The sequence below is a fragment of the Castor canadensis genome, chromosome 11 (assembly GCF_047511655.1).
Source record: "Castor canadensis chromosome 11, mCasCan1.hap1v2, whole genome shotgun sequence".
Lineage (NCBI taxonomy): Eukaryota > Metazoa > Chordata > Mammalia > Rodentia > Castoridae > Castor > Castor canadensis.
The window spans coordinates 140,160,542-140,182,483 of record NC_133396.1 but is presented as its reverse complement, the minus strand read 5'-3'; the positions used below and the strand labels follow the sequence as shown (position 1 = coordinate 140,182,483).

Below are 21,942 nucleotides of genomic sequence, written 5' to 3'. Positions count from 1 at the left end.
CTTACACTTGTTGCTGTGTAACAAACAAGTTTTGCTCTGATGAGTAACAGTAATAATTACTGGTAGGTAAGGCAAATGAGCACAGTGGCCCTGTGAACACTTCCCTCTTGGTCCCTGCAGCTCACCATCTGCTACCTGGACGTGCTGATGACCAGTGAGGAGCGTCGGCAGCAGCTGAGGGACCAGTACTGCTTCGAGTGTGACTGTGTCCGGTGCCAAACCCAGGACAAGGTATGTTGTATGGAACCAGATTGGAACACTTCCCAGGCAGTACCTCAGAGATCGCTCACAAAACTCTGCCTTGATTTCATTAATCCAAAAGTAAAGGATGCTGAGAGCATGGTGGGAGAGGCGAGTAAGTAAAACAGAGCTTTGCGCAAGTACAGTTTTCTCTTCTGGAACTTCTGTTGGCCCCAAGCTGAGGTTGAGTCCAGGCGAAGATCTACAAGGCTTAGAGTGTTTTGGGAATGTACACATTAAGCATAAACTTGCAATCGAAGAATACAGAAGTCCAGAGCACTTCCAGAGCGAATAATGAGAGGGCTGAGTTACATTCTGATTAGCGAGAGTCCTGACTCAGACACACCATCGAGTGGAATCAAGATGTTTATCTCTTTAAAATTTGTTCCACATGGCTGTCTTCTGCAGCACTGTATCAGATGGAGATCACTCGCCTAGCAACCCTTATCTCTGTAAGGAAGAGGAGCCAGAACAAATGCCATAGAGATATGAAGACACTGTTCTCCATCACTCATGTCTTCCTCATTTTGAGTCTATTTACTTTGAGTTTGCACGCAATTGGGTTATCTGATGTATCCTTACTTTTGTAGGTGTTTATATCGTTAGAGTTCTTTAGTGATCAGTATCTCATTTACTGTCAATATTGTAAATAAATTAGGAAATCCAGAAAGGTTCAGAGACATGCCTCTGGGATAGGAGGAAGGAAAAAAATAGCAGAACCAGGTGTCACACTCAGATTTTCTGATGAAATTGAGCACTGCATACACTATCCCATGGCTATCTGTGACTTCTGCTGTGAGTCAGTATCAGTGGAGGGAGGTAATTGCTCTCACTGCCCAAAAGAGGACCACGAGCTCATTCTAAAGCTGCAGGAATCAGTGAACATAGTTTTACATTAAAAAGAACTTTTAGAAACATTTAAGTGGTAAATATTAGATCCACTGCTGATAGCTTCCCAAAATTCAGTCTACTCTAGTGTTACCTGTTTTTTCACTAGACAGCATGCCAGGAATCCTAAAGGATCCCTTGGACTTGCCCCAAACTATAATCTGGAATTGTACCATGCCAGCTTCCCATCAGCATCCGTGGTTAAGAATGAAAGACTCTTGGATTTAGTTCCTCTTAAGTATACTGGACCTTCAGGAACTCTAGAGTGAATGAATGTTTTAAAGATGGAGATCACGTTCATTTTCCAGACCACAATAGCCAGGAAAGGATTTGGCTACAAATAAAGGTAAATAAACCTGGCTTTAGTAGGAGGGGTTTATCTGTCTTGATTCTGGAGAAGTAATCCAAGACCAGAGCTGCTTGCAGATCTCATTGTAAACCCCAAATCATTCCTGCCCCCCTCAACTGTCCCTAGCATCCCTAGACAGGGAAAAGAAGGGGCTACAAAAGGCAGAAAGCAAAGGGAAGCTCAGCTACATGTCACTGTGCAAAACTGCATCACTTGGCTGCTGCTGGCTGTGAAAGAGGCTGAGAAACTATATTTTACTTTTCAGACTTGATACTGAGGAGCAGAGGGTGGGGATGGTTTGGGGATATGTCTCTGTCCCATTAGACCATTTTCTTTACTCTCTATTAATCTGTTGCACTAAAAGCTTATTTAATACTGTGTTAATCAGAGTTCTACAGAGAAACAGCAAAAAAGGACACACACACACACACACACACAGAGACAGACACACGTGTACATGCGTGTCACTTGATGGTGGGGATGCATTCTGAGAGATGCATCATTAGGCAGTTTTCTCATTGTGCAAACATAGAGTAAGACAGAATGCCGTTTTACAGTAAGCGTTTTGTAAGTAGAAGGCATGCACTCTAAAACAACCATGAAGTACAGTGTGGTGAATACATAAGCCAGTTACACGGTTGCTTGTTGTCGTTAAGTGTTCTGTATTGCGCGTAATTGCTTGTGCTGTCTTTATTCTCCTTGTAGTGCAGTAGGTCTGTTCACCTGGCAAACGCGTGAGTAATACGTTGTGCTGCAGTGTTACAAAACTGCATCACCTGGCTGCTGCTGGCTGTGAAAGAGGCTGAGAGTTAAACTGTATGTTACTTTTCAGACTCCATACTAGGAGCAGAGGGACACTACCACAGCTGTGCAGTGGGGTCTGTTCAGCTCCGTCCTATTCTGTTCAGCTCCATAGTCTTACATGCAGTCTGAAATGCTAATATGCAACTCGCAAGTTGTGTGTGTGTGAGAGAGAGAGAGAGAGAGAGAGAGGGAGAGAGAGAGATGTGATTAATTGATTGTAAAGTATTGGGTCATGACATTATGGAGATTAAGAAGTCCCAAGACCTGCAGTTGGAAGCTAGATACTCAAGAGAACCAGTGGTGTGAGTTGAGTTCCAGCCCAAAGCTGGCAGGCTTCAGACCGAGGTCAGGAAATGACCTGGGTCCCAGCTTAAGCAGTAAGTTAGGAGTTCCCTCTTACTTGATGGAGCCTTCTTGCTCTGTGTAGGACTTCACCTGTTGAATGAGGGCCCACCCACACCAGGAGAGCAGTCTCCTCTGCTGCACAGTCCGTGGCTCAAGTGCCGGTGCTGGGCATTCAAGCTGACACACAGCTTTGGCCATCACGAATATTGAGTAGAGATAGGCCAGATGGTAGAGCCAGAAAAAGTATCTGATGGCTGGAGGTGTGGTTCATTCATAGAGTCTCTGCCTAACAAGCACGAAGTCCCAAGTTCAAACCCCAGCACCACACATACACACAAAGTATTTGGTTACTCTGCCAAATTTCGGTCCATTCAGTATCTAGCACACTGAGTGGTCTTGGGCAAGCCGTTCAACCTCTTTAGATCTGTTCATCCGTAATACAAGAGACTTTTAGTAGATGGTCGTAACACCCCCCAGCTCTGCTGTTGGACGTTTGTGTGTAGAAGAGATGAGGGTATTTTTGTAGGTGAGAACTACACTTGGTTTGCTCTTGGTTCATGAGTTATTTGTTTAGGTTTCCATTCATCTAGAGTTTTGTTCTGTTTGAGCTGTATACATCCCTTTGAAGTCTCTGTACCGTTATTTTACTTAGGAGGAATAATTCAGTGGTAAATTCAGCTTAGTGCATTCCCCAAAGATCATAAATTCAAATTTAATGCAGTCAAAATTAATTGTTCTTCAAGTCCTAGATTTAAAGTTTACAAGCATGCTTTTCTGCCTTTCTTGGAACCCAGAAAGTTCATCTTTACCAGGTCTGTGCACCAAACTGTGTTTGTTGCATGTCTTCATGTGCGTGTTGCTGGACTTGGTGCTACCATGTTGCAGGAAGGTAGAAACCTTGCATAGCTGGCATAATTTGCATGTGTGGAATTGCTATTTGTAATCACCAATAGTCAGTTTCTGGAGGAAACAAAACTTACCATCTAGGGGAGATTTTGAAATGCTCCAGACTCTCTTCTGGCTTCCCCATGTCAGAATCCAAGGCAACACATGCAGAACAGACCAACTAGGATTAGTTTCCCTAAGTTTGTGAATAGTACTTAGCGTGCTTCCTCGGATGTCACATGCTTTACTAGGAAAAAAAATCTTTTCCTTCCCAATGCCTGTTCCATTTGGTTCTCCTTTTAAGACACCACAAAGCCCTGTTGCCTCCCTTCTGGGTTGTGGAAGTGCCTACTTGTTCTCCTGGCCTTGGTTTCTTCCCTGCATCCATCCAATGTGCCGATGAGCAGTATCTTCCTCACATCCACTGTTCCCTTGCTTTGCTCAACATTAAACGTTCTCTTTAGTGTTCAGGGTAAACTTTACACTCTTAGCTTGGTATTCATGTTCTTCAAAATAACCACCCAAGATCCAGCCCTCTGTTCCATCTGTTTCTCAGCGTCACCAACTTCCTTCATCTAATTGTAACCCTCCCCACCTAAAAGATTCCAAAGTCTGTGCATACACACACAGACACATATTCACATATATGTGTATAATTATATACTCATATACCATACAACAGCCATAAATTTTATATTTATTTGAGGAATAAGAGTGACAAGAGACAAGATGAAAACTGGTTAGTACCCAGAATGCATGCCAGGTGACATAGCATGTCTTTGATAAGCGCCCACAGTTTTTTCTTTTCTTTTTTTTTTTTTTTTTTTGGTGGCACTGGGGAAGCCTAGTTCCAAAACTGATAGCAGCCATACAGTTGAACACATGTGTCCCCCATCCAAATCACAGTTTCCTTACAGAGGTGCTCACAAAACGTCCCTATGAGATCCACAACAACTGAAATAGCTGATGTTCACAGTACTCCTCAGTGCGTCTGGTTGATGTAATTTCACAGCATAACTTAATGAAAGAAGGAACAAGATGGGTAAACAATGCCACAGTGAGACCTAGCTCTTGATGGTTTGCTGCATTCCAGGTATAAGACCGAGTCTGTAGATGGGAGCTGGGATGTTGTATGCTCAGGTAGTCTTCATTAGTGTCATTTCTTGCAGCCAGGATTTTGCATTTTTATCATTTAATTTTTTTCTAAAGTGAAGGAAGTATACAGTTTGAAAAGCCAAAGCACTCTCTTGAAAACACTAGAACCCTTGACCACTTTTCCTGCTCGGGTCCTGCCCTAGAGACGGCCTGTCCCACTGCGGTGTGTCCCCTGCTTGCGTTTCTAAAGGTGAAGCTCCCCTAAGTAGGTGCTAGGGGTGGCTTTTGCTATACAGAAGCCTTGATTTAAAGACTATTTTTTATTTCCAGGATTTCAAATTTACTTTTTTCTCTTTTGAGCTGCTGGGGATGGAACCCAGGGAGGGCCTCACGAATTCTAGACAAGCACTACTACCACTAAGCTCTAACCCGGCCCTCAACTCACTTTTTCATTTCTCTGTGTTTGTATCCTATTTCTGTTTTTGTTTTATGGCGTCTTGTTTACCTCTCATGCATGCTCCTATACTAGTTACCTATTTGAACCACCTAATCGTGCTTGTTTAAGTCTTAGTACCACAAATTCTCTTTCAGAGAGAAACCGTGTTCTGATGGTTTTTGTTAGTTCTCTTTCTTAAGCATGGCAGTTCACCTCCACATTTTGGAATTTTCTACAGCAGGCTCATTTTCAGTGGACAGTTGTTTTAGTTTTGTTCCTCCTTCTCTCCTGTGCTTTGTCTTCCTATCTCATACATCCTACAACCCCCAGTTCAAAGTCGGACTTCCTGGCACACATGTCTAAGCACCCCTGTATTGTTGAGGCAACTGCAGATCTAGTCACCTAGATGTGGGCTTCATGGTTCTCTGTCTGCTGCCTCTTCAGGCGCACAACTTCCAGTCCAAGGGAACAGATCATCAGCCTTGATTCTCCAGACTCGATGGCTTTTCTAAGCATGGAAGCTGCACCCCGTTTCCTGTCATTAGGCTGGGATTCTGCTCACCTTTCTTGTGTGGCACGTTTTATTCCCAGCTAACACCTGGACCCGAATGTGTGCCCTGCTACCTGCTTCCAGACCCGAGGTCAGGAACTTCAGCTTTGCTTACTGATCTTAGTTCTGTTCTAGTTTTGGTCCAAAGAGATCTTATCTTGTTTTTGAACTGACAAAGCTATTTTTAGTTTCTGTTTTTATATTTTACCCAGCATCACTCTGGGTTTGGAGTAGGGTCTGAACTGACAACATCTGGTTTAGAAGGCTGTGGTTTGCTTTTCAAATACATAGGGAAGGTGCAAGTCTGAACCATTATCTAGTTCTCCCGAGGGTCCCCAGTGTAGGTGCACTTCTCCTGGCACCAGTGTTCTGGGAGCAGAGATCTGAGTCTTCTGTGTCGTAGGTTTTCTGTGCAGAGGGCTGAGCTGAGCAAAGTCATTCTGGAAACAGCTTCATAAATGGTTCTAGAAGCTAATAAGCTTCTCATTCCCTGAGGCCACAGTTCTTACTGCTTCTGTACAAGTAAAGCAGTGTTAATTATTGTCTTCGGTAATCATGTCAGCTTCTTTTCAGAGGTCATTTTTGCAATTTTCGTGATACTACCTTTGTTGGTCCTGTCTGAGACCCTCTACAACACCCAAGTTAGGGAGCCCTGAAGAGCCCATCGCTCCCCAAGGAACGGCTATGCTGGTGCAGCGTGGGGCAGCTCCATCCCATGCGTGTTGTGAATCATCCGGGTTGTAATATTAAGTTGTGAAACCTGGGGAAAAGGGCGAGGTGAACAGAAAGCAACAGGAAGCCACAATGCCTGTCGGAAGAGGAAATAAAGCCATATTAGGGTTAAAGCTACATTCCAAGAAGTGAGGACTTTCTGCCTCAGGAAAGTTATGGAAATTTGAGTCTTCTTGAAATACAAGCAGTTACTTAAAGGTCTTCAGTAAATCTAGATATTTTTCTGCTGCCTTTGCCTGCTTTGCTAGTTTAATTATGAGCAGAAGTGCTGGATAACGAGCTCAACCAGCTCAGAGTTGTTTCATGTTTCAAGTTCAAGTTTTAAAAATCTAAGCAGAATGTGTTTCCTGTCTCTAAAGTTTCCATCATAACCAAGATAGGTTATGTTCAGAAAATTAGGAAGATTTAACTCTGTGTGGGTGTTTGTCTCATTTGAAGGAGTTCTTAAGCAGTGAAAACCTAACATCACTGCCTGCTACCTCCATCTTCTCTAAGTAACCAGGAGGATGGGTCTCCTGGAGCAATGCCAGCTGCAGGCACTCGTGTTAGCATGAGGGAAGGAACCCCTGATGTCATAACAACAGAATCCCCTCTGCGGCATTGCTGTGAAATAACAGAGAGACTCTAGGTATCATCCCTATGATAAGCCATGAAGGTGGCTGGAATGGACTACAGTGGGGACATGGCAGCCACACCGCCTTCTCCAGGGACAGGAGGCGGGGCCCCAGGTGCCTTCATGTGGCTCCATTGGGTCCAAAAACCCACCTCAGTTTCAGAAGAGAGTGTCCACAGTGTGTAGGACACAAATGCCACCTCACAGCCTTTCCAGTCCTTGCACAAGTGCCCTTTCCCACTGGTGTTCTGTCTACATGAAGCTCCTTGGACAGCTTTGGTCCCTGCAGCTGCTGTGACACAGAGTGCATACTTTTGTGACGCAAGGCGCTGCCCACTGTGCATTCAGGACATGTGATAGAGTATGGTGGCTCTCCTTAGAGAGCAAGGCAAATTTCAATCCCTGCTGCAAGTTTGGTGGCGCCAGCTGTTTGCTGGATTTCCTGCTAGCCGCCGTGAGCCTCTTCTCAGTCTCTGTGGTTTGGGAAGGTCATGGTCGCTGTCATTCCCTTCTAGCAGATGAGGTAAAGGGCCTTCAAGGGTCTAGCCTTAACCACTCTACTGTGCTGTCTGTTTACCCATCAGTAACAAATATACCTAGCCTGTCCTTTTAAAAACTCGAGAGTAATTTGCTATCGGTGAAATTCACCCTTTTTCATATACGGTTATATCTATTTTGACAAAAGCACACAGTCTGTGACCACCAACCATCAAGACACACAACTGTTCCATTACCACCACCCCTGTCTTGTTGCAAATGACAGGATTTCATTCCTTTTTTTAGAGCATAATAGTATTCCGTGTGTCTGTGAACCATGTTTTCCTTATCCATTTCATCAGCTGATGGACGCTTAGTTTATCTCCATTTCTGGGTTATTATGAACAGTGCTGCAGTGCACCTGGTCGTACAGACGTCTCTTTGTAGTGATTTAATTTCTGTTGGATACATATCCAGAAGGGGGACAGCTGGATCATATGGCAGTCGGATTTTTAATTTTTTGAGGAACCCCTGTACTGTTTTCATAATGACTGTGCTGATTAACATCCCACCAAAAGTGTATAAGGGACAAGTACAAATTTTCCTTTCATTTGGGTAAATATCTAGGATTGCAGTTGCTGGGTGGAATGGTAAGTTTATGTTTAACTTGATAAAAATTACTAGACTGTTTTTCCAAAGTAGCTGTACCATTTTTCAGTTCCAGTGGGTGAGAGTTCTAGCTCCTTCACATCCTGTCTGCTCCTCATTTTGTCAGATTCTTTCTTGTTTTTGTTTTTAATTATGCAAAAAGTGTGTGGTGATACTGCATTCTGGTTTGCCCTACCTCAGTAACAAAGGGTGTATTTTTCAAGTGCGTGTTTGCTGTGTGCGTGTGCGCACGCATGTGCGTGCGTGTATCCTGTGTGGCGATAATATTTGTTCAGATCTTTCAACTATTTAAAAATGGTATTGAGTTGTAAGTCCTTTACTCTGTCTTTTAGACTGTCTTTTATCAGATATGTGTTGTATGGGTTTTTACCTCAGTCTCTGGCTTGTCTTTCCATTCTAATGGAATGTTTAACCCAAGACAATAAAGATTTTCTCTCATGTTTTCTGTTAGAACTTTTATAGTCTCAGCTTTTACATTTATGTCTTTGATCCACTTTAACTCATGTGTATGGTACCAGGTTCATTTCTTGCGTATGATGTCCTGTTACTGCAGTACCATTTGTGAGTCAACACCTTATTTGAAGGCCTTGGATAACATAGGAAGAGTGCAGAGTTCCATGTAGGGGAAGCTGGGTTCCAGTCTGGAGCCTCAGCTTGTTCCCATGGTGACCAGCCTGGGAGAGGAGCTCTGGATGTTGGTAAGTGCGTGATGTGGTGGAAGAGCTTGTGCTTTGCGGGACAGTGGTCCTGGCTTCTGTGCTGAACAAACCTTTTGACACAAGCAGCTTCCCTATCTCAGGCTCAGTTTTCTCTTTTGGTCCACACCTGGCAAAGCCACTCGGCTTTCAGTTAGGTAACGTGTGCAGCATGGGAGATGGGAGATGTCCACTAGTCCCTGTTACCATTGTTCTTAAATGATCAGGGGAAATAATATCTTTTGAATCTGAGAATTTCTAGAGTCCCATCACTTGCTGATCAGAGCCCCTCACTTAATCCTGATTGCTTTTCAAGTCTTCCTGCTTCTGCTGTTGCTCTTCTCTGCTTCCTTCCTATCTAGCCATCTTGGTGCTTCCAGGGCTCACTGAGCTGGGGTGCTTGGTGCAGTCTACCCCCGCTAGCCTGGCTCAGAGTGAGCTGACAATGAATTGTCCACAATTTAGGAACACAACCCCACCTTTCACCAGGACTAACTCTGCTCTCTTCACCCTATAGGTGAACCTGACCTTGTGTGTTCTCCCTGAGGGTGTGGGGGTATGGGGAGGGGTGCTCAGACTGAGCAAGAATGCAGCATGAGTGGCACTGCCCAGGGACACAGCCAGGTCATTTCCCAATTCCCTGGACAAAGTGGATGTCATATGTACTCTGTCCCCAAGTTCTCTTCCAAATGAGACCCATGCCTCTTGTAGAGTTTGCTAGGATTGTTTTCTCTTTCTGGGTGAGACCGCACTTGGAGCCGTTGCTCGCAATGGAAGAGAAATAACCAAGCATCATGGGACATTGCCACAAACTTCCCTTGCCATTTACTCCTTATTTGTTACTGTGAGTGTAGGAGGGGTACATCCCCACACTTTGATGGCCAAAATCTGAGAAATGGTTTCTTCAGCAGTCACAACAGCTTCTGGGCTCTAGGGTGGGTGGAGAACAGCTCTCTCTGAAGTGGGAGTGGGTAGCAGAAGTTCTGAAGCCTACAGCTAGCCCTCCAGTGGCAAAGGAAAGCATGTCTCCTTTGGCTTATAACTCATACTGACAGATTTTATCTCCAGTCTGTTAGTGAACCTGCTTGGGTCTTTCTCTTCCTTCTTCTCTCCCTCCTTCCCTTTCTCTCTTCCTCAAGTACGTTGTGAGGTGAGGTTTGCCATACACCAACCGTGGGAATCCTATCCCTTCCTGCAAGTGGCTTGGGTTCCAGTATGGAGACACAGGCCCGGGAATTGTGGCAGCTATCTTGATTGCATCTTTAAAGTGCAGTGGGAGCAGAGAACTTTTCCTGGTCAGTCAGAACAGAGTTCACAGAAGAGGAGACATTTGGTTCGAGACTTGACAGTTGTATCTGAACTTTCTGAGGATGGCTCATTGCAGGCTAGGTGTATCCCCATGAAATGTCTGAGAAGAGAGAATGCATCAGGGAATTGCCCGTGGGATGGTATTACTGGAGGACAAAAGCCGATAAGGTTAGTGGTGGAGGTGAGGGATAAGGTAAGCCAGGCAGCATTTGGGTAAAAATCATGGATGGACTGGAGACCTCTGAAGAATGGGGACTGGGACCATATCTTTGGTCAGCAGTAATCAGAAATTATAACAGCATGTAGAACCAATAAATCAGAAACCATTGCACAAAGACGGAGAATCAAAAATGCAAAGTCCAGGCAAGGAAACCACCATGATTCCCACACTGTTACACAGAAGAAGGGCCTCTGGAGAGCTGGTTTGCACAGCGCTGCAAGCAGCTTACCTCAAGCAAAGCATGAGATGCTGGGGTCTGATTAATACCTAGATACATAGGAAATGGTCCGTTGCAAATGCTCCCTGCTTCTAGGCTATCTCTGGCTGCCCTAGTGACAGGTCACAGTGTCACTGATTACACTGAGCGGCTGTGGGGTCCTCTGCACCAGCCGTGCTCCCCCTACACCCTCTGCTTAGGACACTGGAGGGCATCACTTGTAGGCATCAACCCATCTTCTGTGTTCTGTTCTTTCCACCTTCATTGCCAAGTCATTTTCAGACCCTGAGAACTCTAATAAGTTCAGGCTTTCTCTGTGTCTTTCTGCATATGCAGATTAGGGACCTAGAATTATTAAAGCACTGTCTATAATGTTAACGTGCGAAAGTTGCAGCTAACAGCCACAAAACAGTGGCCCCCACATTTGTTGCTGAGCTCCTTTAGGCAACAAATACCCTCATCCTTAGTTTGGAACCATCTTGCTTTTCTCAGAATTTAGTTAATCTTGGCAACTTTTCATTATCTTTTTAATGATAATGTATGTATTGTACCTTTTAAAGATGGAACACATAAAGTGCAGCCAATTAATAAATTGTTTTCCACAACTGAAACGAAAACACCTAAGTTATTTCTAAACAATAGCCTACATTGCACATGGGCGAGGGCTGCAGTGGAGCCACATAGCCCACGTTTGCCATCGGGTAGATGTGTGTCTGCTCTTCGCAACAGCCTCGTGTTCGGGGAAGTTCAATTAAAAGTGCTGTACAAGTTGTGAATACTGACTTCCTTAAGCTGAGCACGAGGCCAGAGCAGTGTTCTTCACAGCGTGGCCCTCTAGGTGCACTTTAACTATGTCAGGGACCTTGCCACCTGGTCAAAGAAAAATTCCGGTGTGGTCAGAGAGCACCAGGTGAAGTAAGACTGAAGGGAAAGACCAAGGATTTAGTCCCCAGGGCCCAGGAGATGGTGGTCTCATCCAGGGACTGACCTGTGCCAGTCTCTCCAAACTTGGGTCAGATGGCTGACCTGGACTTAGTTTTCTTTCTAAAGATACAGTGGTGTGTCCTCTGGGAAGAGGGGGTTTTCTGAGAACCAAAGTCTCTCTCTTCTGTCTGGTCTCTCAATTTCTCCCACTTCTCCGTCCTCAAGTTCTGGAATCCTTGACCTGACTGGTAAGTCCTTGGAATTAAAAAGAGAAATCAGATATTCTGCCACTTTAAACTCTTTACCTTATAAAATTTGAGATTTTTTTTCCTTGTTTAATTTACCCAGTCTGGGTTTTCAGCTTCATCTTTTGTTTCTTATAACAAGACAAACAGCAAGAACTTACTGAACACCCTATGCGTTCACAGGCCCACAAGAAGCCCCCTGAAAACTAAACCACAACCAGACAGAGATGAGACAAGGATTAAGCCTATTGGTTTGTGCCCAGGTTCTTATGGTATCAGCCCTGACACCCATAGCATGACTTTAAATGTGGCTAGTGAGAACAGCGCTGTTGAACAGTCAGAAAGAAGTAATACCCCTGGCCAGTTCTTGAGCTGTGGCAACTCCAGAAGAAACACACTATCACACAGGAAATAAAGTTCTAGTCTTCAATCCTTGTTAGTGAGCTTCCACTGCTGAGAAAAAAAACCAAAAACAATAAAAACACTTGCAATAATCCCCTTACAAGGAGGACAGATTTATTTTGACTCACAATTTCAGGGGTCATGGTTTCAGGGGTATCAGTCTCTGATGAGTCCACAATGAGTGAGTTGGCCCCTGGGCTTTGGACCTGTGGCAGCAGAGGAAGGACATCACAGTGGGAGCATATGGCAGAACAAGCCACTCCTCTCCTGTGGCAGGAAGTGAAAAAGAAAGAAGCAGAGGAAGGAAGGGGCCATGGTCCCCATATCTCCTCCAAGGGCACACCCCCACGACCTAAGAGGCGCCACCTCCCAGGAATGCATGGGCTTCGGGAAACATTTAAGATTCAAACTATAGCAAGACCCAGAATCTTGTTTTTGTTTTGTATTCTGTTATGTTTTTTAATCAAGAAAGAGAGAATCGAGTTTATTTGTATTTGCTTTCTTCCGCTCACTTGTTCCATTTCATTCACTAGTCCCAAACAAGTGGAAAACAGCACAGTACTCCAGGGTGTCTCAGATTTCTTTGGATGGTCTCAGGACTTCAGCAAGACACTCTGTCAAGTTTATTGAGAGAATATGCTTCTTTCTCGGTACTTTGAGCTTACTCTAGATGTTTCCCAAGGTAATCTACAACCACTCTGTAGTTTGGGGAAAAGTCCTGTTTCCGTAACACTAGAGGTTTGGTTACCAAGGGTACACGTGGCAAAGGGCAGAGGGCTTTTATTATTAATAGCAGAGGTTCAGGCATTATTTATGCCCTTTTCCTGTTTCTTTTCAGGCCTGAAGATTGGACAGGCTTAAATGGAAAATCACTAATATTGTGAATTTGGAGCAATTACTGGTGATCAGTCTCGGTTTCTCTAACTGTCTCAGTGCGGCAGTGTTAGCAAGTGGAGGTCCTCCCTCTGAAAAGCACGGGGCTCTTCAGACAGCCTGCCAGGGGAGTGCCTTTATCGACCGAGCCTTCACCATGCCATAAACTCATCTCAATTTGTTTCAGGAAAATTACTACTGCTGCCATCCAGCCTTTCAATTAAGTATGCTTTGCTATGAGATGTATCATTTAGGTTTTTATTAATTTAAGCATTTTATGTCAACAGAAGGTGGATCATTATTAACTGGTGCAGTGTGGTGTCTCACAAAATACATACGTGTCATAGAAAAGTAATTAACTCCCTCATTCTACTGCAGAACAGATGTATAACTGAATAAGACTGGGACCGAAGGGTGCTCTTGGGCTCTTACTTATTAACTTCCTAGTCATTACAACTGTTGACCGAGAAACCTCATTGCAGGTTTCTCAAACTTTGTTCTCTTTTTCTATCTCAGCCCCTCCACACACGCATGCACACGCGCGCACACACGCACACACCTGTGATTGAAAGTAGTTAAGGGCTATCAAGCTTTGGCTTACGTTCAAGCCATAGATGGGCTGCTCTGGGTTCAGGTGAAAGGAAAGCTTGGTGGCTAAGAGTAGATCTGCAGGACTTTGTCACTGGAACCTGGAGGTGGGTTAGCAGCAGCTGTTGGGGGCAGCCTTGGTGGGCAAAGAAGAAACGGTGCCTCCCAAGCAGCAAGCCAGGAGGAAGTTGAACAAAGCCCTCCAGACTGACAGTGCAGCCTTCACTTCTTTCTGTCCTCTCTTCCTCCAGTAACTGTGCTTCCAGCACCATTTTCTTTTGCCTGGACTACTCTCATGGTGCCCTGGGTGATGGCTGATTTTCCTTCTGCCCCCCTGGACTTTTATTTTTGCGTGGCAATTTATGACTGTTTTCTGGATGTGCTTCTGCAGCAGCTCCGCAGTCACCTGGCCTGGCTTCTGTGCATCTTTACAGTGTCATCCCTGGCTCATGGTGGGGGCATGCAGGTTCTTCCTGCCCCAGAGCCTTGGCACTTTGCTTCCCTCTGCCTGAAATGCCGTCCTGTATGCTTTGTGCTCGCCTGGTTGTGTACGTGCTTCAGCTGTCAGCTTCAGCCTCACCTCCTCAAGGAAGCCATCCTCAGCCATGCTATGAAGATGAGGCATCGCCTGTCCTTTTCTGCTGGGTTGTTTCCACTCAGCACAATCATTGCGTGTTTTTTGCATTTGCTTGCTACCTGCTTACTTGCTAAGAAAATGCACCTGGTTCTCTGGTGCATTAATGCACTGTGTTGCACGAGTGAATTGCTGATGTTCTTAGCCCAGCCTTGAGGTAAGCTCTGCAGGATAGTCCAAGTACCGTTACTCCTTGACAGGCGCAATGGCGTTTTCTCATAGAACAGTCTCATGGCGTTTAAAGGAACTATGAGGAAAAGAGATTCTTATTCTTCCTTCCTCCCACAGTTTTTAAGCTTTGCCCATGACTGCACCTGCTTTCCTGCACCAAGACACACACTTCGCATGCAAACCATCCAATGGAAAGACAGATGCAGTTTTCCAGTCACCATCTCGAGAGAATCTTTCTGTGTGCAGCTCATGGTCCTGGCATTTTCTCTTCCCAGAAAGCACACAGTGCCAGGGTTTAGGAAGCCAGATTTTACTAATAGGCCTGATTAGTGCTAGGCATAGCTACAAGTTTTGTACTCTGGCAAAAAGCATAGATGTTATCCTGGTGGAGGTCTGTGTGGTTTTATAGTTAACAAAGTAAAAGAGACATTTCCTAGAGGCCCATAAGCCTAGAAGTGAGGGGATTTGGAGTGGAGGCAGCCATGAGGACACTTTCAATGGACATGGCAGCACACTGCTCCGAACAGATCATTCAGTCCTGTGCCTGAAAGTTAGTTAATCTCATGAACTGAAACTGCCTCTTCTAACTGACGTCTGGGTCCTTCTGCCCCGTGGAGCAGTAAAGGAAGAGAAGGCTCCTCATCCACCCGCCAGTCCTTAAGTGCTTGGATATCTGATGCAGTAAATGACACTCAGGCTTTTGAATAAATGACTGGGAGTGGACACCCATCTTCATCACTTCTGAGCTCCTTGAATTTGAGGCGGTTACGTCATCTTTCTCAACTGCAGACTGTCACCTCTAAATTAGGGACTGAAGTGGTTGTTCACTTAGGGATGATTAAAGGAGATAAAGCATTTGAAGTAATTAGCACAGTAACCCTCAGTACCTGTTGCTGTTGTTATCTGACCTGCAGCTTTCCAAAATTTAACCTCTTCTGTAGAGAAAGGAAAATGATTCTTACTGAGGATTGAGCCAAGGTTGGCGTCAGTCTGTGTGACTGACTGTTCAACTAACCAGAAATGTGTGTGCATCCTCACCATCTTACACGCAGAATATCATGAAAGACCGTGAAATCCTTGTTGAAATGAAATGATAAGGTGTCAGTAATATTCACCTGAAACGTATGCAGTCTCCATGGAAACCAGGTTCAGACATGCAGGACCTGTCCTGGTGTTCCTGCACCATCTCTGGAGTCTCAGGGGGCATCAGCCATAGGGTAGCAGTAAGTCCCCTGCCGGGAGGCTCCCTCTCTACAGACCGTCATTTTTACATGTGTGTTTTGAGGACCATAGTTGCCCCACTCTGGTCTTCTACTGGCACTTCTCTCAGTTCTTCAGAGAGAAATAACACTAAAAAAAAAAATGGATTATTATCATTAAGCAGTTATCTGCATTTGAAGATCTGAATTATTATTTGTAATTGAAGTTACAAACTTTTCTAAAATAATTTATTCTGCTCTTTCCTGTTTGAGAATAATTCTTTGGGGAAGGAAAAAGCTAAGAACCCTGTAGCATTCTGCGATGTTGATGCTCGCCTGCCGGCTCCCAGCCATGTCTGTCCTGCTTTAAGGAGCCCAGCATGGGGCCTCGTTCAGCTCCATCTTCCACACACTCTGCTCTTCTGAGAGACTGAGTGTCCCCTGGTCACCGGAACTGTGCCGCTGGCTGCGTGCAGCACTCTGCACACGGGATCTAGTTTGATCTTTCCCACAACCCTGTGAGCCAGGTCCTCTGGTTCTGTTCCTGCTGGGAGATGCATAGAGCTACAGGGCCCTCAGATTTTGTTCCAGGGTGGGTGAACCTGTGCCCTTACACAAATTAGAAATGAGTAAAGCAAATGTACACTGAAGTGACTTTTACAGACTCATTATTTTCCAGTAGTTTAGTGACTGTGCCTCATTATCAAGACTGCAGACTCTTCATTACAGAACAAAAAAACAAAAGTGAATTGAAAATGGAAGTGGAGAGCTGGGGGGCAGTCCCCCAGCCTGTTACAGAAGTGTCACCGTTCTTCCTGAGGCTAAACAAAAGACCAAATTGACTTCCTAGGCTAATAGTGGTTGGAGAAAAGGAGGGTCATTTACTTTTTGGGAACCTCTCCACATCTGGCTCTCCGCTTTCTGTCCATCCTCATGTTGGCTTCCACTGACCACTTCAGCCACCCCTTTCCCACTGTGGATGACGTCAGTGCTGTGTTCCAGCACCCTGTGGTGCAGGGTGGTGCTGACAAAAACCTTGGTCCTATGGGACCCTGAGGCTGCTCCAGGCCTTCCTTCTGCTCAGTTCTCACCTTGCCAGGCTGTCCCACGTCTTCATTCTCCATAGCATCCCAGGGCCCCACTGCTGCTCCATCCTCCTAAATCCCTGCTCTCTCCTGCCATCAGACAATGAGATCCCTCACCTCCCACCCTAGCACTGCCAGACACAGCTTCATCTGTTCCCATCTTCTCATTCTTCCTCCTGTCAGAGGAAGCCATTTCCTCTTTGCCTCCTCACCAAAGTCAAGCTCCTGCTACCCCTTCTACCACAACCCATGCTCTTGGCCATCCCTGCCTCCTCCTTGGCCAGGTTCCCCAGCCATCTCCGGGTGTGCTCTGCCTCTGGCTGCCTCCTGCCCTGTAGTTTGAACATGCTCATGGCTTTCCTATCATAAAAATAATCTGCCCAGCCCAGCCTTTGCCTCCAGCCACGGTTTCTTCTTCAACCAGTGAACCCCTGGAGAGAGTGAGTCACCCACACACCTAACGACCCTTCACTTCCTTGACTCGACGCCCACTGATGGGCTCAAGCTATCACCACACACTGAGACTGCTGTGTTCCAGAGTCATCAGTGAGTCTCTGGTTCCTGGTCCTGTGGCCTCTGCAGGACCCTCCAGTTCACTCCACAGCAGCCTCCCTCTCCTCCTGGGAGTGTCACACCCCCTTACTTTCTGTAGCCTCTTCCACGGCTCCCCCAGTGCCCCAGTTCTCCTGGACTGGCTGATCCCTGCCCCTGTGTTTCAGGTTCCACCGGTATAACACTGACTTCCAAATCTGTACTTGCACCTTTGCTTGCCTACTTTCATAGTCCCTGCTCCCAGGGAGGCAGTTCCACCTGGATTCTCTGCAGACACCCGCTGCTCAGCATGTCCCAAAGTGAACTCATCTGTCCTGACCACCTCCTTCATCCCTTTCTCACCCCAAGGCTTCATCATGCTCCAGTCACTGGAGCCAGGCACTGGGCCACCATCCCAGTGCTCTCTCCTTCCCTCCTCAAACTGTGTTCTCTCAAGTCACTGCCCTGCTAAGCTGCCTTAAGTTAGTTCTTCCTCTATGTCTTTCCCTGCCTTACTCAAGTTCCTGTCATCTTTCTGCATGGTTGCACCCTCTACTTAGCTGGTCTTTCTACCTCCAGGCTCTGCCATGGTCAGGGTATTTTCTACATAGGTATTTGTAAAACATAGTGTTTACACTTCAAACCCTCCCATGACTCTATGTTTCCTGTACGGTATCAGACTCACCTTCCTATCTGGTCCCTGCCTGCCTCTTCATCCTCATGTCTTAGTCTTTATCTTTTTCCCCTCTTCTCCCCATAAACTGTTCAACTCAGCCTTGCGTTTTTTGGGTTTGTGGACTTATTCTGAAGTAGGCCTCCAAGTTGGGAGAAAAGAGCTTCTTTCTAACAGCGAAGAAGCAACATCTGAACAGCAAGTAACTGCAGACCAACGGGGAGCAGATGGAGGGGTGTTGCCCCTAACCCCTCTTTCCCCCGGCCCCCCATGCCTGCCAGGCACAGCATGCTCACCTCTTTTACTTCTCCTGTGGCTCCCTGACTGGACTGGCTGTCCTTCCTTCCCCACTGCTCCTGGCTGGTGCTTCCGTAGCCATCAAGACTGAGCAGGACACTTGCCTTGAATCCTAAGTGGGCAGGTTCTCGTCCCCCTGCTGTAGTCACCCAGGGCTTATGTCTGTGCTACTGCAGGCCACGTTTAGAATAGAGAGACTTAAGTGGCATTTCAGCCACTAAACTGTAAGCCTCTTGGGGCCAAGGCCACTACTCACCAAAATCTTTGCAGTTCTGATGCCTGGCCTTCATGTATACCTGGGAGGCATTGCTGTGTGTTGAACCGAGGACAGTCCGAAGGGCACACTCACGGTGCTGTCTTTTTTGTCACTTTTGTGTCTGTTGTAAATAATCTAACTCGTGCAACAGCAGAAAACGTGGGAGGGCAATTGTGAATTAGTAGACAGGAAGAGGATGCAGCCAAAACCACAGCACTGGCAACATTTCTCCATGGTATTACCACCAAAAGACCGTGTGATGCAGCAAAGACCAGGCTGGCAGACCTTGGTCCTGGCTGCATGCTGGAATCACCTGGGGAGCTTCCAGGGACAGCATCTGCTTTCTCCCCAGAGCTCTGATGCCATTTGCTTAGACAACTTGGGCCTGTGCTCCTGGAAGCTCCCCAGTGGCTCTGAATACATAGCCACACACTGGGTCCTGGGGACACAGAAGAGCAGCAGGGTGCTCAGTCTGCTCTGCAGCCTGAAGGGAAGTCAAGGCCTCAGTAGCTAAAGACCATTTCTGGGGTGAGTGTGCCAGAGGGTGTGCATTGCTGGTCGGTGCGATACCAACTCTGCAGTGTCCCAGAGTGAATGAAAGCCTTGATACCTGAAAATAAGCAGACCCTGAGCAATCCAGCTCCCGTGGGGATGAGAACCTGATGTCTCATCCAAGAAACTCTGAATGGAGTTCTGTCTGCCTCTTGTCCTCTCACTAAGAGAGATTTTTATATTTGTTTATTTCCAGAAAAGAAGCCCTTACGTATTCTAGTTTATAAACATTTACTAGCATGAAAATACTACTTTCAGAGCCATGTGGAAAGTTAAATGGATAATAAATCAGAAATGACTGTTACTAGCTCTGACTCTATACTCTGAACTCGCAAAGAGTATGACCTCAAAACCAAACAAAAACTGATCAAGAGGCAATGGTTTCATAGGTCCTCTGTGACTGTCATCATAGCATTTCCTGGGGCGAGGGAGAAAACACAGGTGAGAGGGTGTCATGCCATCTTACAGACCCAAAATTCCAGCTTGGCACCTCGAATTTGATGCAGTCCTTTTCAGGTACTGATTGTCACCGTTCTCTTTGGAGTGCATAGACTTGATATTGCCAGCATGCCAGGTTCTAATGAAGGGTGCCCAGGACAGACTGGCTCGGGAACGGCTCTCTGGGAGCAAGGTATTGCGAGGATGTATCTGAGTCTGTAAGTCCACCTCTCTGCAGGTTTTCCCAGGAGGTCCTGAGTAAGGTCTCTGCTCCCTGACTCTCTCTTCCTGTGCTGGGGAGCGGGTGACATGGCTGTGCATCCTCTGGTAATGTTTATGAAGCTCCACCAGACCTCCGATCCGTCTGGAAGGCTCTGCTAACAGTAATGCATGCTTGGTTTATGAGACAGTTACAAGAGAATGGAGGTGGAGGCAGGGTGCCAAACATGGCCAGAGCTTTTATCTTTGATGTTACAAAGAGGTGCCCTGGCCACGGGCCAGGCTGAAGTTTACTGGAATACGAAATACAGACATGTGCTTTCCGTCTGTGGGGCGCCCGGGGGCGGGGGGGGGGGTAGGCTCGCCATGTGGCCAGCCTGCAGTTGCTTCACAGATGCACATTTGCCAGGAAGAGCATCTGAGTTGTGCTGATTTTGCTCAGGGTCTCTCATGGGTATGAGGTGGGGCACAGAAGTGCTGTGCCAAACAATCTGACCAGCCCTCTCCTCCCACACCTGAGAAAGGCGTGGCCCTGCCAGGCCTGTAACCCAAGAGTAACTGTCCTCTGGAGTGAGATCCCCACCCCCTGCCTCTAGGAGTGGGTTTCTGTGTGGATTAATTCATGGACTTTGGGATTGTGTTAGAATAATTGAGGGCCTTTTCCCACTGATAGACAAAATATGATTCAGGGTTCTTTTGAAGTAAAGCTGTGATATTGTTTCCCTCAAACTGTGACCTCTTCCTTTTGAACTTTCTGACGCATGGTCTGAGGATTTCAGTGCTGTCTTGCTAAATGTCAGTAAGCCCTGGGGAACCTGTGCAGTCCAGCTCTGAAGAACACAGGGCAGACTGCTGGAAGCCGCATTGCGGATGTCCAGGAAAATAATCTCCTTTGGTCACCCCTGTGCTTAACCTCTTTAAAAAGTATGGCTAGCCGTGTGTCCCAGGACTGGAGTCTGAATTTGTCAGCATGGGCCCCACCTAGACTGCCCCCTTGGTTTAGGACCATGCGTTAAATAATCTGATGCCCTTGCTTCAGGAGCTGTCCCAAGTGTCAGGTTGGTAGAAGGCAGTACTGTGTTGGGTAGTCTTTGTTCTCTCCTGCAGACACTGCTCTGGCTGGGGTAGTGTGTGCATGAGAAAACTCAGCATGAAATAGAAGCAATGAGGAGATGTACAATTTGGTTTGCACAAGCAAACATCCCCAAATCTCTCCTCTCAGAATTTCAGGTCTCTCTGCATGCACGTCAGCCCTCTGCACAGGTGACTAATGGAGTGATTAGTCTCCATCTCCATGGTAACCCCATCTAGTTCTCACCTGGGGAAGCTGAGCCAGGAGGCACTGTTAGTGCTGGATCTCACAGCTGGCCTGCAGCAGAGCTGCGATTGGGGTCCAGCCTCCTCTTGCCACATACTCTCATGTGCCGGGGACATGGACCCCAAAACATGATAGTGTTCACCCCTCTTTTTTATTGCGGTGCTGGTAATCAAATACAGGGCCTCGTATATGCTAGGGACGCTCTCAAACTGAGCCCCACCCCAGCCCTCCCACTACTTGAAATGTCTCTGGGGCAGGCATGTCTGGTTTGGCCCAGCCCTCCCTGTCAGGTTGCTGCTCCTAACCCTGACCCAAACCTGTTCTGCTGCAGTTTAAAGCAATTTCCTGTCTGTCTGCAGAGAGCGGAAGCAGCTGCTCTCAGAGAAGAAAGTAGAAAAGATGCAGGAGTTGAGACTGAGGTTTCACTCTCCATTAAAACAAAACCTGCCCTGAAATTTGGGGGTGTATTTTATCTGAATAGCTGTCACCGTTGGAAGCATTTTCCTATAAAATCTTTGCATTTTTTTCCCCAGAGTCTCAAACCTCCCACCTCGTGGCGTTTACTCAGTGAGACGGGCAGGACCCCGCCAGGCGTCATAGGCGTTTACAGCTGCACAAGCCATCCATTCAGCAGCCTCTCCACAAATGGGAAAAGAATGTGCTTGAATGTGCTTTTGCGAGCTGCGCCATATAACACCCCTTGTACATTCTCAGGAACACATTTTTCCCTGGGGGAGGGTGCAAGGTGGTATCTCCTCTCCGCAATGTCTTCTGTGATGTTGACTGCCTTTGTGTGCTGGCCAGGCAGGCCCCGTTCTGACACGCTGCATGAAAAGGCTGGTTTTCAGCAGGCACCACTGATATGTAGGCTCTCAAACTGCCCAAAGATGTATGTAGATGCTGGTTTGAATCCAGATTGACTGGATTTTATATAAGCAAAAGAGTTTTCCCTGAGAAGGAGTATTACACAGTGGGAAGTGGTGGAGGCTACAGCTGGGAAAGGCCTGTGGGTTC

The 21,942-nt window shown here is 46.4% G+C and overlaps 1 protein-coding gene and 1 long non-coding RNA gene across 6 annotated transcripts in view; one reads left to right on the top strand and one right to left on the bottom strand.

Annotated features, from left to right (window-relative positions):
- Nucleotides 1-21,942, top strand: part of Smyd3 (SET and MYND domain containing 3) — a 567,702-nt gene that overhangs the window by 438,971 nt on the left and 106,789 nt on the right. For all 4 annotated transcript variants that reach the window (XM_074048805.1, XM_074048803.1, XM_074048802.1 and 1 more), the window contains exon 8: nt 121-231. In XM_074048805.1, coding sequence (XP_073904906.1) covers nt 121-231 — 111 coding nt within the window. The remainder of the gene's footprint in view (nt 1-120; nt 232-21,942) is intronic.
- On the bottom strand, nt 8,233-18,708 carry LOC141413994 (uncharacterized). Of its 2 annotated transcripts, none has more exons than XR_012439116.1 (3): nt 18,145-18,708; nt 12,047-15,710; nt 8,233-11,702 (listed from the first exon to the last, which is right to left on the bottom strand). It is a non-coding gene; the product is annotated as an uncharacterized lncRNA (long non-coding RNA). The 2 variants fall into 2 exon arrangements; XR_012439117.1 differs by having other exon boundaries at nt 18,402-18,708.